Genomic DNA, 17,362 nt, shown 5'->3' with positions numbered 1-17,362 from the left:
TCTTGGAGCATGACGAGCGACTCAGAGAGGTCAGTGCTAGTGGATCCGACTCCACTAGAGCCTTTGTTGCAGGTTCGGGAGGACAGAAGAAGAAGAAGACGAAGTCAAATGCTAAGCAGAAGGACAGTTCTTCAGGCTCTGACTCAGATTCAGAGAGACCGAAGTGCCCACACTGTGGAAAAGGGGCACATCCAGAGGAGAAATGTTGGAAGAAGTACCCTCACCTTCGTCCGGGAGCGAAGGATGGATCTACATCGGAGCCTTCTTCTACCTCTATACCAGTTGTTACCCATGAGTCAGTGTTCCTTCATATCCATGCTTTGGAGGAGGATCCTTCTTCCGTGGTTGCAGTGTCTTCTGCGCAGCCTTGGTTAGTGGACAGTGGTGCTTCGAGTCATATGACTCCCCGAGGTGATTTGTTACAGGATCTCCGTCCATCAGAGGGTTCAGTCACTGTTGGTGACATTTTATCGATGCCTATTAGTGGTGTTGGCACATTGCCTTTGTTTACCGACCGACCTTCGAGCTTCTTTTCACAGGCCCTACATGTTCCGGATTTGGGCCTTCCCCTCCTCTCAGTTTATGGCCTTACGAGGCTTGGCACACGAGTGATCTTCACCGAGCATGCCGTTGTTATTGAGGATTCTTTTACAAGAGCTGTCTTATCTACAGGTTGGCAGGAGAGCGGGCTTTACAGGCTCCATTCCCCTTCTTTGATGCAGGGTCCTCCAAGGCAGTCTATTGCTACACCCGTTCCCGCTTGTGCACCTCCTATTCCACAGGTTCCTTCCCATCCCCCACCCTCTCCTCCGGTGGTTCCCTCGTACCCCCCATCCCTTTCAGAGGGGGACGATCTCGGTGATGCGGCTGTGGATTCCCTGGCCCCTAGTGTTTTAGAGGGGGATTCCCAGGATCGTGAGGAGCTCCTTCAGCAGCAGTCTACATCGACGGACTTCATTGACCTTGGCATTCCTCTTGCCAGCCCAGGATCCGTTTCTCCCTTGGCCTTCAGCCACATCCAAGATCTGAGAGGGGGTGTTAGCAGTCATGTTTGTCATGCCTTGTCATCTCCTGCCTGTGAGCCTCAGTCTGAGTCAAATGAGGACTTTAGGAGCTCTGACTTGTCTATCACTTGTTTTGACGGAGGAGGTAGCTCATTCTAGAGCACTCAGTTTATTGCATTTCAGTGCATTTTCTCCTCCAGTCGGGATTTTATGTGCATTTCCCGGGGCAGTTTTTGCATTCTTCAGCCTGCCTTACCTGCCGGACATTGTCCACCCTTTCCGGGATTTTTCTGAGCATTCCTGGCATTTTTACCAGCATTAAATGCTGGTCGGATCAGCATTAAATGCTGGTCGGATATATTTATGGCCTCAAATTTCAGGTCGGCCAGTTTTTGGGTTTTTTGGCTATTTATAGCCATTTCCCACTTGGTAGTCAGTTGTATTATCATCTTCCCTCCTTCTTTGGCAGGTGCACACTCCGACTCCGTCATCTTCCTCCGTCTTCGGAGCTGCCGTCATCATCAGCTTGATCTGGTGCCCTCATTGACGCTTCGGGCTGCGTGCAGGGACTGATCAGTCCATTTCAGTGTATTCAGCATTCATTTCAATCAGTGCAGATTTTCTTCCTTCATTCCCTGCTTTCTCTCTCTCCTCTGTGTTCGTGTTCTTCTTCCGTTGCGCACTCTCACAATTTTAACATAAACTCAATATAGAATCACAGAGTTGTTGTAAGGCATCTATATTTTCAATCAAACTAGAAAGAGCCAAATGTGTCCAATTTGTAGCTTGAAGTTCCACGGTCCAAGAAGTGGAGTCTTGAGGTCTTAGATATGGTGCAATCTTATATTGGTGTGTTTCATATTCAAATTCTTGTGTAGCATTCGCCACTAATGAAGAGGCACGTTCAATTAACTTCTTGCAGTGTAAGCATATATCATGATGTACCTATTCATGGAGACAAGGCTGAGACTTGTTGCCTTTTGTGATGGAGAAACTTTAAGTGTGGGCTGTGGTACTACCACTGTCTGCAGAGGAACTTCATACGCGTCAAGAGTCATCCTTCGTGAAAGATGACAGGTTTTTCCTTTAATGTTCTGAACCTTGATCATCCGAGGGGGTAACAACTCCTTCTTTTGTAGTGAAGCTATGTCTAGTTACCACTCATGTGGTAACTCTATGTCTGACCAATTAACACAATCTAGCAAAAATCTTTGGGTGCTCTCATCCGACCTCATGATTATCGTCTGACCTTTGTCTTTACAAGAATTAATCCCTTCAACCACTCTAGAGATAGCTAAAGGCATACAACGGAACACCATACGATATTGTATTGTCAAGTGGGCAGATGAGGCCTTCATGTGTAAACCCATTGTGCGGATATGTAGCATAAATAATTAAAGCAAATAGGAGTCATCCATGGCAATAACATAGATAGGTCTTAATTCAAAAAAGAAAGGGAAGAAACTGCAACACCTACGATCATATCCATTAATTCACAATGCCTAGTATCTAGACAGCTACCATGCAGGAGACAGGTACACCTCTGCAGAATAACGGAATAACACCTACAGCTACATACCCTAAGTGCAAATAAGGATAAGTTTTTCTCTGTTGCTGTTTTTGGATTTTGTGTAATACTAGGGATAGAAGATTAACATGTTGGTCTTTAGAAAGAGTATCACCTACAGTGAGAATTCCTTGATCTTCTATATACAAAGTTGAAGCTTTGAACTTAAACAATTGATTTTCTTTTTAAATATGTGCTGCTCCTGTTTCAAGTAAGATCCATTTAGCACTAGGATGTGCTTCATCCGTGGAAGTAGGGGAATGAAAAAAAATGTGAATTGCAGTAGCCATAGCCTCAACCCATAGACACTGAGGTGTCTCACGATGCTTCAGCATGGTACGGGCCATCTCGATCACACTGTGATTCTTTTGCTCCAAGATGCCATTCTCTTGAGGAGTGTTTGTATTGGCAAACTCCTAGTGAATATTACGATTTGCACAAAACTGAGCAAACTCATTAGAAACAACTTCTTCGCCCTTATTTGATCATAAGGTCTTTAGCTTTTGGCCTGATCGGTTCTCCTCAAAGAGCAACCAATTCTCAAAGTTGAAGAAAGCCTTCGACTTCAGCTTCAAGAAATAGGCCCGTGTCATCCTGCTGTAATCATCCACAATTAGTATGAAATACAAGCTCCCTCTCAAGGACCTCATCCTCGTCGGTCCACAAAGATCGGTAGAAACAAGCTCCAAGGGTGTTGAAGACCCTCTTGAAGCCTTGGTGGAAACAACATCGCGAGTGTACTTTCCACAGATGTAGGATACACAAGGCTGTTGGCTCACCACAATATCCGGTAAACCTTGAACAAGTTGTTCCATAGACGCCTTCCGAAGGTAATTATAATTGAGGTGGCCAAACCGAGCATGCCAAAGCTTGGATTGAGTTTAGGAGGTAAGAAGAAGAGAAGTCAAGGTAGAAGAAGACCACAACTTGTAGACTCCATTCTCCTCATAACTTGAAGAAAGAACATGTCTCGATCCGTGATCAAGAATCCGAAAAGAATCCACATCAAATTCGACCAAAAGGCTGAGGGCACAAATTTTGTGCACTGAAAGAAGATGATACCTGAAAGTTGGCACATAAAGTGCTTCGGATGTATGGGCACTGCCATGTCCGTCTGGAATAAGATACACGTTGCCCTGTCCCTGTATAGTAATAGACGAATTGTCACCAATGAGAATCTGGCCATGCAAAGGCCGCAAATGAGCAATACCCATTGAAGACGGAGTCATGTGCCAGGAGGCACCACTGTCAACAATCCACTTCTGAGTGAATGGGGCAAAATGACCTGTTTGGGCTCGTCTTGTGAAGAAGGATGATGGATAGCCACTATAACAAGCTTCACCAAATCATAGGACTCCAAAATGGCAAGCATCATGACCCACTAGATGCGGTAGTTCTCGCCATCGAGCTTTTGATTTGATGGAAGAGCCGGCAAGGCAGGCACCTTCCAGTCCATGATCGCTTGAAATTGTGTCTCGGCCTTAGTAGACATCTTCACCTACAATGCTTGCACAAAACACAAAAAGCAGTCCTCTTTGATTGTGAAAATACAATGTGCTAGGACTATGGTTCACTTGTTCCGCTCCTCCTCCACCCGCTGGAGCCGATGAAAGGGTAAAATTTTCACTTGAAGGCCAAAAACTCAGCCTTCCTCCTCTTGGAACAGCAACATATAGTAGCAACTTCACCAACTTTGCTCCTTTCTTGCACGCCCACACTTGCTTTAGCCTTGTTCCGATGCGCAAGCCCTCGCACTCCCCCTCAAATGCTGGAAACGCAGCCTTGCGTCGTGCTGAAATCTCCTCTTCAGAAGGGTTTTACACTCGGTCAGTCCATCTTCACCGCTCTGATACCATGTAAGAGTGCAGCGATGTGGAAGTGTGGGACCAAGATTGAGAGAGTAGTGAACACACACACACACATAGAACAAGAAGATCTGTTGGATGAAGTATGCTGAATACAAAGGAATGTAGATATGTACACGGGCGTAGTCCGTATGTTTGCGTATCTCGACATCAACGATGTCTCCTTGCTGTGCATCTCAAAGTCTGCTGCAATCTGCACGATCTTTGCCCTAAAATGTGCAAGTGTTAGAGAGTGTGCTGGTGTCAGGTTATTTATAGCCTACTGAAAATGCCAGAAAACAGTCAGGTCGCTGCATTAAATGCAGCCGACTGTACTGCAAACTGGCCGATTGGACTGCCAGGTGGTAGTCCAACTGCATCGTGCCTATCTGGCTGCTGATGTGGCATTGCTGATGTGGCACTGCAGATGGTAAACCTGCTATGCACACCCAAAACACTCTTGAATGACTGCCCGGCTGGAAAAATACATATGTAAACAGCCTAACTGAGGAAAATGCTTGTCTAGGGAATGACAATCTCTAACAGTTATTGCTAGCTTGGAGAAGTCATTGCTAGTGGTTGCCCGTTGTCAACTGCTTAATGTAGTGCAACTTGTGTTTCTTGATTCATAGCCACATGAAATGGGGAATGGGGAATGCGATTGGGATAGGAGGCCCCATTCCAAGAACAGGGAGCAAACAAGAGATTAAAAAATAGACAAAGTTAGGATTTTTTTAATCATTTTGCAATAAGCTTCTTCACGAGTATTCAAGAACACTATAAAAGCATGCTCTAAAGTTCATATTGCACAACTCAAAACAAAACAGGCAATGCATGATACATCAAGACCGATCGATGTTGCAAGGTGAGAACTGAAAACTAAAGGCCTAGGTGGGTGGCAAGGCTAACAGTAGATACAAATACGAGGTTAGACCATCAACATAATGATTGGGGGTGGCTGTACTCCTCCAATATATCCATGATAGCATCATCGTCTCCCACATCATTGTTGTCCCTCCGAGATATCCATCAAGCATCCTCATCTTCCACCTCTTCACTGCTCAACTATTGTCTCCTCAACTACCTCCTAGGCTTTTGAACATACGCTTGTGTATGCTCCTTGTCTTACTCCACTACTGCCTCCTCAATTGCCTCCTAAGCTCATGGGCATACCCTTGTGTATGCTCCTTGTCTTGCTCCATCTTCAAGGGATGAATCTGCGTAGTCGCACTCTTGCAAAGCATATGCAAATTTACATGGTTGAAGACAAGCATTGGCCTTCTACATGTGAAGGTTGCTCCTCAAATAAGAGACGCATTTAAGTTTCCAAGTAAGAGGTGCTAACAACTTTAATGCTAATTTGCTAATGGCTAAAGCTTAGGGCTATTACATGCACAACCCTCCCAACACAAAGCTTCGCCGCCCTGGCCCTGGCGCACGCCCCCCCCCCCCCCCCTTTATTTTCCTCCCTCTTTTTCCTTTTCTTGTGGTTCAATTGTATATCACCACGATTAAATGAGCTATGGAAAGTCTTGTAGATTGTGGTTGGTCCCTTACTAAGCATGTTTAAAACATGAAGTATCATGTGCTCCAAGATGTGCCTTTGGCCATTGCTAGCCTTCTTGTGATTTTGTCTCAGGGTCAAACATGAACGCAATTGCGTGCAAAGGCGATACATAGGCATCCCATTGTGTCACACATAAGATGTGGATCTCATCACATTGGGGTCAATGCTAATGCCATCGATTGAGATGACATGTTGAAGATACAAGAGTTTCATGCCAAAAAAGTCACACTTTATAGTTCTGCAAATAACCACTCTCATCTTGAGTGACGTAAGGTGCTCCGCATGTGTTCAACGTGTGGAGCGATGGCCAACCCAAAAGATAGGGCAAAATACTTGTGAAAAGCAGTTTTTGGGACATTCTCAAGAGCCGTTTATATATGATTGTATCTTGATCTTAGATCAACCTTGATGAAGCATTTCATAGGAGAGTCGATGATAAGATCATCCATCCTAAGTGATGGGTATTTGTTCTTGATGGTCACTTAAGGCCTTTATAGTCCACATAAAAGCACATTGTGCCATCTTTTTTAGTAAGAAGGATAGATGTGCTCCATGGGGATTTACTTGGCTCGGTAAAGTCCTTTAGTAAAATAGTTGTGTGATTGCCTAGCTATCTTAGCCTCCTCTTTTTGGTTGAACCTATAAGGTTGCCAAGTGATGGGATGGCGATCGAATAGTGTCTTTATCTTATGATCAATTATGGACTTGCCTGCAGACAATGATATATTGTGGATAGATGCCATAAATGAGGAGATGATGCCTTTGAACAAGGCCTATGGATAGTTATAGACTTGCATGCAGAACAAGAATATCATTGGATGCAAAATGGATATACAAGATTAAGCAAATGCAAATGATAGCATGGAAATTGCCATCGGTAGGGCGCCTTTACTTGCTACCAAAGTATTATCATAGTTTTGGCAAACTTATAGACACCCTCTAAATAATGAAGAGGGTTTCGTAGTACCTCTCCGATAGCAACTTGAAGATGTAACACATATAGAGAAGTACCTAGGGATGGTCCAAGACCTTTATCTTGTGAAGGTCCTTGAACTCCTATGAGTATGCATCCAAGGACTCCTTGAGTAAGCCAAGCCCAAATAACTTGCGAATGTTTTCAATTTGATAGCTGGTGTTTTGAAACACTTTTGAAAAATGGATTGAAACTCAGCCCATGGTTTGAGCTTTGGATGTAACTCCTATCACCAAGTGTACGTCTTCTCTTGGAGCATGATTTATATTAGCCCAATGCTTTGCACGTAATTGAACTGATAAAAATCAATTTAGGTCGTCCACTTGGCCAATCATGAGTTGGTGCCATTCTTTACATTTCTTCTTTTTGCCTTGGAGGGATCTAGATAGAAGTGAAGATGTAGCATCCCATGGCCACAAGCCAAGAAAAAAATGGGGATTGCAAAGTTTAGAGAGTTGTTGTTAAGGTCAGCTTGGAGAGTCCCCACAAGAAACAAATCTAGATTGGACACAAGGAAAGGAGATTCTTCAGGGACGATGCCTATGCATGTGTTTGGGATCAAGAAAAGTCAATTGAATAACTTCCATGTGTTGAGGGCGACTCGTGATGGGGCCCTCAAGCGCAGGTGTACACTGCATTGTGAGAAGACATGGTAGTAAGAAGAAATGATGGCGTTGAATAGTGAGAATGGAGAGCTGGAGGGAGGGAGGGAGATGCACTAGTCCTCAGAATCCTTGTTGAGTAACCGCCATGAGAGCCAAGGCCTAACATGTATTCATATGGGTCACTCCCACACTTCTTCACACACTCCATGGGGGCTTCTTGAGTTGTGTTAGTGGAATCCCCACAAGTCTCAACATATGGCCGTAGCATGAGTCACCCTACACGTTACATGCTTGAAGACACATGAAATCATGAGCGAACAATAACATTTTAGAGTAGGAAAAAGGTTTGTAAGGGTTCGTCTTGAAGGCAATGAACTCTATTTACAAGTGGGGACTTTGTAAAAGACAAGGTGGACGCACATGTGAGGGACTACCTTGGTTTGGAAGGTGAGGGACTAGCTATCAATGCGCAAACTTATTGAGCCACAAGTCTAAAATGAATGGCTAATGATGAAATGAAGAAAGGTGAAGATTTGTTGCACCATGAGTATAAGTATTGAAACTCTTTACAGTATCCCAAATATAAGTATTAGATTAGAACCACCTCTTGTTGTACCCACCATCTGCAACATGTGCCTTCCATGTTCAGTGCTTTTGCTAGCAGCGTCCCATATTGGCCTATTTGAGATGAAAGTGAACTTATAATGTGAGGATCATCATGGCCTTGTGGCCTTGTCACAAGTGGATATGCAGTGATGGAAGTGTGGAAACTGTTGTAATAGACCATTGAGCAAAAGAGACAAAGGAAAAGAGAAACACTGCAAAAGAAAAGAATATTGGACAAAGAACTCAAAAGCAAGGAGATACTTAGGAAATGGAATCCATATACCAAGATATGGGGTAGTACAAATCCAACGTGAGTCACTGGCTGTCAAGGCACTAGCATCAGCTCCCTCTCTCCACCAGATCTTAAAGGAGGTGAATGACACAATGTGGAGGAGGGAGTGGCCAGAATATATAGGCCAAATCTAAGCCATAAATGATGTCAGGTCGGCCAGCAATAAATGTTGGTTGGCCAACAATAAATGCCCTAATACCGTGAAAATGACAAATATAAAGTGCCTAAAATATCTAGAATGTGCCTAGCCCTCTGTGGCATGCACAAACTCACACATGAATTGGCATATTTGCTAACACCCTCTCTGAGAGCATGGGTGATTTGGTACAATAGAATGATACAATGATGAGAACCCATCATAGTCCATACAACAATAACCTCCAAAAGAGAACCATGGATATCTAGGTAGGGAGTGGCCAGCCCAACACCAAGATGTCTTGGAGAGAATCTGATGTCAATGTTGATCGTATGAGCTCTTGAAAATAGAGAAGAATCATAGCAGCTCTCAATGTCTATCAACAATGTCTCGTAGTAGCATACAAGCCTATCCTGTCAAAAATCCCTCTGAACATATGTGACCATGGATTTCTCACCTTTGGCCAGACTGCCAAAGTGTCCTCTCATGTGAGCACTAGACTAGGAGCCAATCCCGCTGTGTCAAACAGCTCATCATGAACTTGGATATCAATCCCAGCTCTAGGATTTGAACCTGCTTGACTTTGATTAGTGCGTCAAGAACATCCCTCTTTGGATCATGTGCACCTATATACTTGTATAGATGAGGCACAACTGCCCCACTTCACCACCCTCTTAGACTCTCTCTCTTTGGCACTGGAGAGTTGTGAGGGATGTCATGCATCACCTGGACTAGCAACTTAGAAGGGAGGCCCCTACAACCATCGTCAAGGCCACATAGCTAGAGTCTAAACTTGGACCCAGAGATGAAAAAGACTCATCGAGAGAATCATCACCCTTCGTTACTGTTCGCTCTTGCTCTTGTCGTAAAGTTGCTAATATCCTGCAGTCCCTCCGGAGATGTCCCTTCTTGCCACAATAATAGTACCGAGTCTACTTCTTTGGCTGTATGTCACCCTTCTCTGAAACTGGAACATCTGAAGCACCAAGAGATAGCATCCTCACAGAAACGTGAAGCTGAACATAGCAAGTCTCTAACATAACATTTATATATGAGTAAACATTGGAAGCACCAAGGGATAGCATCCTCACAGAAACCTAAGGCTGAACACAGCAAGTCTCTAACATAACATTTATATACGAGTAAAGAATATTTGCATGTTGACGATAAGGAGGAGATGCTGGAGGAGTCATGATGAAGGAGATGCAGAGGAGATGGAGAAAGACTAGGGATCTTTGGGGAGAAAAGTATGCCAAAAATACAGACTCACACGGGATGCTTGAGTTCAAAGCAGTAACGAAAGCACATAGAGAAAAGAGCAACAGTAATCAGAGTGTAGTGATGAGAACATGACAACCAGATGCACATGAACCCTCTCTAAAGCTGAGCTGTGTATCACAAAGTGAAAAGACCAGCCAAACACTTCAGAAGACTTCTCTAGGGGTTATCAAGAATGTCTCAAGCAGCACAATCCAAACATTGAGAAGACTGCTTGACCTTAGCTGAGCTTGAGCAGGTCTCTGAGGGTATATTCTTGTAATAAAATCTAGTGTTTTCTGCACTTGTTCATGCCTTCATTCCAATGTACAACTGGTACTCCTCTCAGGTGAGTGTGGAATCCTGTTTACCCCCTGCACTGGGCCAGGCTTCCCATTAGACTCGTCATTGAAGGTCTCTTAAGGGGGGGACTTTCAGAGTGCTGCAGAAACAAGTGCCTTTGGCACAGACAAGTAATTGTAAAATCAAGCAAGAATATTGACTGGAGGGCAAGGTGTGTCCTTGTTTTTGTTTTTGTGCTACTTAAAGATGTTGCACTGGCACTTATCTTTTAGTTTAACATTTATAGTGTCATGTTTTGGTCACCATACGCCTGTAAGAGGATATGCTTTAGGTGCATGCAGTATTTCAGAACACCTAATAGCTAAAATGATCTATTTGGCAAATAACCTTGAAAAAAGGAGTGGTGTGACATTCGAATGTCTCTTGGGAGTGCTCTCTGTCTTTTTGCCTACATGCTGCCCTTTAATCAAAGACATGATGTTGTTTGGTTGCTTCTATGAGATAGGGCCTTTTACCCTATGAGCACTCTAACAAAAGTAGAAGAGGAGCAATTATACACCCTCGTACACCCTTTGTGTGTGCACGCATGCACATGTGCATGTTTGTGTTGTGCATATCAAGTTAAAGACCACTGGAAAGCGTCACAGAAACAAGCAAAAAAATGCAAGATAAGATTCATCATATCTTCCATAAGGAGGTGAAAGAATGTCTGTAAGTGTGATACTTCTTGACCACAAGGCCTTTACCCCTCACATACACATACTTCTTGATCACAAGGCCATTACCCCTCACATCAAAAATTGAAGAATAAAGGTGATGATGAGAGAGACATAAAGCAGGCAGCAGATTCTTCTCCTGGCAAGATGAAAAGGAATGCTCAAATTTTGTTTCAACAATGTTTTGAGGTTGATATGTTTCTTTCATTATCTCTAAGCTATTGTACATGGTGTCTTTTCTAATTTTTGTAATCAGTGATGTTTATCTGTTTTTCCTCTCTGTGCAGCTTCCTGCTTGGCAGCATATTTGATGGATCGTCAGGGCAGACGCAATCTTCTTGTCTGGAGCTTTTCAGGCATGGTGTGTGATTTGACACTTGACTTTTAATATGCCTTTTTCTTATGCAACATTTAGTCAGCGGCATCACATGTCGATACTCACTGATTTAACTCCGGAGTTGGGTGCAATTTTGTGCAGTGTCTTGCAATGTCTCTTCAAGCTACTGCTGCCATGTTCCCTTCTCTCGCTTCGTTGCAAGGAAGCATTTCTGTAATTGGGACGCTCATGTACTTATCCATCTTAAGTATCTTGTCCTTTTTTCTGTTCCTCTTGCTTTTTTGGGTTTTTTTTTTTGGGGGGGGGTGTGAATCCTCTCTGTCACAATGTCACAATCATCACAGTTCAGTCTTACAATCAATCTCTTTGCAGGTATGTTTTTTCATTCGCACTTGGAGTAGGACCTGTACCAGCTCTGCTCTTGCCAGAGATATTTCCAAACAGAATAAGAGCAAAAGCAATGGCTGTCAGCATGTGTGTGCATTGGGTATGATTTACACTTGCTGAGACCCTGATGTACTGATTTAAAAATGACATAGAAGTGTGATGAGTTAGTGTTTCGTTGTCCACAGATTGCAAACTGCCTTGTGGGTTTGATGTTCCTTGAACTGCTACAGAAACTAGGAGCATCAGGACTATATACTTTCTTTTCCTTTGTGTGCCTCACTGCAGTCTTTTTCGTCAGAAAGAATGTGGCAGAGACAAAGGGGAAGTCTTTGGAGGAAATTGAAACTGCTCTCTTGTCTCAGAAGTAGGTTTAGGTCATAGTTTTCTGAGAATAATTTGTATAATCTGATATTTTGAGGATAGTAAAACCTGAAAGCTATAGAAGAGATTTTGACACATTTGCAGGAAAGTGGAAAGCTATGGACACTAATGTGAACGAGATTGTTCTGTCAATTTCTTGTCACACCAATGAAAGTATCCTTAAAAAGGGTGGCCGAGGTGTGAAAAATTGTACAGGCTAAACAAACATTTTGTGTCCATGTAAGAATCGAAGTGTTGCTTTGAGGCATTAAAGGTAGTCCTAAAACTATCTTTGTACAGCAAACATTATGAAATGCCTGGGTATGAAACGAGTTTCCTAACCTAAGGAAATGGGTTTCTTGGTAACTATGAATTTCAGAAAATAAGTCTCTATTAATCAAAATGGTTGACAGCTATGATTATATGTCAGATGCGGAAGAGGGGAATCTACCTTCATGCAAAGGTGACATTCCTTATCAGGGCTTGCAAATACACCTTTGTGTACTTTATCTTTCAATCTTGGAGCTTCTACTCATGTGAAGAAAATCTCGTCTCTTTAATGTGGCAAATTTGGAATTGCAGCAATAGAGGAATAAGGCTGGTTACACACCAAATGATGGACGTCCACTCAGAGTGTGGGTGTGCAATTTTTGAAACTGGCCACAAACATGAGCACAAAGCCTTTACACAGCAAAATGACACATTTTGCAAAAAAGTGAAAACTATTATATTGATAAATTTTTTGATTGGTTGCAAATATAAAAGTGCATCCTTGTCTATCACTTTACAAATTGGGCGTGGGAAACTCCTGTCCAAATGTGGGCAGGGAGTTCATCTATTTAATAGGTAAACAATAGGTGGTGTCCTCTCCAATGTGTTAAGGATTGCGGGTGCTCAACCCTTGAAGTATTTTGATTGGTTAATACATGCAAAGTGGGCATCCGCCATTTAGTGTGTAACCAAGCTAAGTATGTAGTACTCGGCTAGTATCTATGGATGTACTTCTCTATATAGTTCTAGATGTGCCATTTTCAGATCTGTACTTCGATACACTATTTAATGTTGAAAAGGACCAATGAGGGTATGTAATATTTTTGGCTTGCTATAATACTTATGTGCTCTTTCATCTTTGAGCTTCTCGTGTAAAACAAGTCTTCTCTCTTTATTGTGGCAAATCTAGAAGGGCAGCAAGAGAGGAATGTGTATGTAGCATCACTTGACCGGTATACATAGATGAACATCTATTACATGGTTTTAGTTTCTCTTTACTATGGCAAATTTGGAAGTGCAGCCATGGATGAATATGTATGTAGCATTTTGCTAGTATACATGGATGCACATTTGTCACACAGTTCCAGATGTGCCATTTTTAGGTCCACATCTTGACATACCATTGACTATTGGACCAAATGATGTTTTAGGGTATGTGCTAGATATTTGGGGTGGAGATTGGATGATGCAGTTGCTTTGCATACTATGATATTAGAGGGTGATACCACCACCTTTTTTTAAAGATTACTTTGGAGAACTATGTTGAATCATGGAGTATGAGGACTAGAGAAGTTCATGTTTGTTGCGAGAGCTCAGATACCATAGAGAGCCCCCTTAAGGGATAGGGGAGTAGCACATCTAGATTCTAGTTAAGAGGGTGCCTTTGGAAATCTAGGCAGATTTATCGTTATGAGGTGTAACTTAGGAGCAAGCCACCAAGGTAATGATAATTGAGCCTCCCATGCTGAAGTAGATTTTGTAGCACCCATGAGAGATTGGGATGTGAAGATATTACATTGGGTATATATATCTCACATACACTTATTGGCATGACATCATCTTATTTGGGTAATACCTTAGAAATACTCAAGAATGATAGAGAACTTGATCCAATTAATTGAATGAAAGCCCAATTTGTCATAGGTTTTGAGGTATTTACAAATAGTACATTTGTGATGGTAGATTGAATACCTGTTCAACACAACTTTTATGGTGGTAATAACACACCCCTTGCAATTTTGGGTATATGGTAGCTAGTATGCTCTATCAACCTAGTTGATGAACACTTGGTGACTTAGGCCATTGGTTAGTTCTGAGTGTTGATGTTGATCATGAGAGTTTCCACTTGGCCCTTACATGCGAGTTTGGATCATAACATTTTGGTAAAAGCTCACATGTGTAATGATTTGGAGAGGGCATGGTAGATTGAATATCCTCATCCTTTTGAAATGTGCATTATTGGTTGCTTACTCCACACAATCCAAACTATGGACTTGGATGCTTCATTGTCTATCGTGGGAGTTTCATATGGTCTTTTAGAGTTGATTTTGAATGGTTGGTTGATGCTAATGAGCTTAAACAAACCCCTCACCTTTGAGTTTAATTTAGACAACATAAGACATTTTCTTCTCTTTGAAGGGTGTCCTAGTGTCTAATATCTGGTGAGTAATGATGGTTTTGTGATGTGGTCTCCTTAGGGAAGGCAAATGTGGGTTTTAGGCATGCATGTGGCACAAATCATGTAATAACTTGAGCCTATTAGATTTTCCCTTGATTTGGAATTATAATTGCTCATGTAGTCAAGGCACATGTGGAATTAGCTGTGTTACGGTTCATTTTGGTATAAATTATGTATTAGCTTGATATTGGAAATGAATTTTCTTATAGGATTGATCTCTATTATAACAACACATTATGTTACTACATTGTATCTTCTTTGATTAAAGTATCATTGTAATTTGTTGTCTTTAAAAGGAACCTTGCTGTTGTAATTATTGCCTTATTGTTGTTTGGAACATATTTTAAGCCAAGAGTTTTCTTGGGGTGTCATCTTACTTAAATGTTGTTATTATCTTTTGATGATATATTACTGGTCTAAAAAGATTCTCACACTTGTTGGATGCCCTTTCATTTGCTTTATTTTTGCATGCTATATTGAGTTTGTTTTATTACTTTTTTATTGTGAGTGTGGGTTTTAAATCGTTGGTTTGTTGGGTTTTGCATTTGCCCAATGCCTTAAGGCTTCATGTCCTCTTTATTGAAATCATCATAATATTGGTGTGAACAACATTCCTCGTTTCGTTTGATGTCCCTTTTCAACTTTTCAATTAGGTCTATGAGTTGTCTATAATGCACCTTCAAGTTAGTTTGCTTGGTACAACTGGAAACCAAGGTTCTCATGTTAATGGCAGTTATAATACTTTTTCCATAAAAATTGTTTCTTGTGAGACATGTTGTGAACTAGTTGGTCATTGGTGATGGGTGCTTTTGATAGTTTGATCACAAATCACATAATACTTTCTAGCATAACACATAAGATGACAAAGCACAAGATGGAAACATTTGTGCAACTACAACAAGCTAAGAATCAAAACTAGCAAACATACAATTTTATTATTTAGAGTTAACACTAAAATGTGGGAGAATAAAAATAAAAATATGAAGAGACTAAGAAATATAGAGTACATAAGAAATGGAGAGGAAGAAGTTGCAAGTTAGAGCTTAAAGAATTGTCTAAATCTTCCACTAATATGAGGACTCTTAAGGCATTGAAGATTGGGTGTTCTTTCAACCAATATCTAAAGGAAAAAATTTATTGGGAGCAAAATTTCCTCGCACTACTACCAGTCTGGGAATTGCCCTATAGTGCTATGGTAGTTGAGTGTAGAAGGTAGCATATCGTTCTTTATAGGAGATGAAGCCCAAAGCTATTTGAAAGGGTTGAACCTCCGTTTATTAAGTGCATCGATGAAGAGTGTATCTTGTGCCAATATTGAGAATAGCAAGCCAAAGATGCCCTTTGCATGATCCCATTGATATAATGATAATGATGTCTATATACTTAACTCATGCATGAAATAATACATCTCTTGTAATCGCTAAGGTGTTCTAAGTGTTGGTGACGATTGCAATGGGTATCTATCGACACATAAGAAGATTTGGTAATAACCTTTGCACCAACACAATAAAAAATCATTATAATAGATGCTGTCCAAGAAAGAAGAAAATTCCACTCATGGATTGATGTGTCATAATCACTACCCTAGTTTGAACTAATCCAACCAAGAGGTTGTAGAAATGTCATTTTAGAAATCATCTCCTATGTTCCATTCTCCAAATAGAATCCATTTTATGTTGCATAATATTTATCTCAATGTGCAATCTCTTGAGCCTCTTCAAACAAGTCAAGTTCTTTGCATTGTAAAGGCCCATATAAGATACATTTGATTGAACTCTTGCAAAAGTAGTAGTAGCACTTGATTTGCATAGTAATTGTGCATCTAACTTGCTCTCTTGCAAGGTCTTGACAACCCACTTAGGCATGGTTTGTTCTTCTCAAAGAAGGCTTCAATCCATGGGGCTTTTTTTGTTTACAACCCCATGAAGGTTAGATTGAAGCTATTCTATCAAGAATGGGCTTACATTGAAGTATTCCTTCAAGATTGAAGGCATTTTCAGCCTCTTGGACATGGCAATGTCTGAAAATTCTTGAAATTCTTGATTCTATCAAGAATTTGTAATCTTCAAGGCTCAAAAGATTTTCTCCAACAAATCATTGTGGACTTCTATTCAAGCATTGGATTCTCTTAATGCATTGGAGCAATCTTCATGATTGGGAGTTGAAATTACATGGAAGTAATCATCATGGGAAAAATTCTTCTTGAAGCCAGCCTTATGATCTTCAATCTTGATCCATTGATGAGGACAGATTATGCTGAGTATTGATTGGTTAGGGTTCATTTACTACTCTTCATCAACATTAAGAGGTAATTCTATTGCTTTCAGTTGAATCTCCCTTTTCATCCAATTGTTGAACTAGTCCTACTGTTGATAAAGAGAGATTGAGTATGATAGATCCTCTTAAATCACCATTGAAGGGCATGTAGAATTCAACCTAGGATTGGTTGTGATTGCTTTATGGATTCTCTTTCCTGCCCATTCATATGTTGATGGCAAATTGATTGCATACATGCTATTCATTGCCTACCTAACTTGGAATTTGGTTGGATGATTGAACATTGATACTACAGGACTGAAATAATGATGAAAATGGTAAGTGGGATATTTGTAAAAGTAGTGAATCACTGCAAAAGGGTAGGGCAGCCTATCCATAGTCCTTCCAATTCAATCATTTCATAATACCCACTTGCATTTCATTGAAGAATCCAAAGGCTCTTTCAGTCAATGCATATCATATTTCTTTGATTAGCCATTAGAATTTACTTGCCATGTTGATTTGTCTGAGGAAAATCGGATGCTAGGTGAGTCAAGAAGACAATAGTGAGGTGACCCTCCCTTCCTGATTATGACCCTGAAAGGGTGCACAACCCAGCTTGAGGAGGAACTTTCGCACACCCCTCAAGTCTTGGAGCCCATGAAATTTTCAAGTTTAGGTGCAGATACATGCCCATTGTTAG

At 41.4% G+C, this 17,362-nt stretch overlaps 1 protein-coding gene across 2 annotated transcripts in view; it reads left to right on the top strand.

Annotated features, from left to right (window-relative positions):
• Positions 1-12,912, top strand: part of LOC148028400 (Major facilitator superfamily protein) — a 34,195-nt gene extending 21,283 nt beyond the window's left edge. Inside the window, exons 10-14 of one of the 2 annotated variants that reach the window (XR_015692724.1) lie at positions 11,158-11,231; positions 11,349-11,437; positions 11,580-11,694; positions 11,780-12,417; positions 12,537-12,895. Coding sequence is in view for 1 of the 2 variants with exons in the window: in XM_087690214.1 (XP_087546340.1) it covers positions 11,158-11,231; positions 11,349-11,437; positions 11,580-11,694; positions 11,780-11,962 (461 nt within the window). In the remaining variant the exon portion in view is untranslated. Of the gene's footprint in view, positions 1-11,157; positions 11,232-11,348; positions 11,438-11,579; positions 11,695-11,779 lie in introns of both variants that reach the window. The other variant, XM_087690214.1, reaches the window with a different exon arrangement.
• The last annotated feature ends 4,450 nt before the right edge of the window (positions 12,913-17,362 follow it).

The sequence above is a fragment of the Lygodium microphyllum genome, chromosome 12 (assembly GCF_053477565.2).
Source record: "Lygodium microphyllum isolate KBCC chromosome 12, Lygodium_microphyllum_v1.1.10, whole genome shotgun sequence".
NCBI lineage: Eukaryota > Viridiplantae > Streptophyta > Polypodiopsida > Schizaeales > Lygodiaceae > Lygodium > Lygodium microphyllum.
The sequence above is the reverse complement of the archived record's forward strand: the minus strand, read 5'-3'. Positions and strand labels throughout refer to the sequence as shown.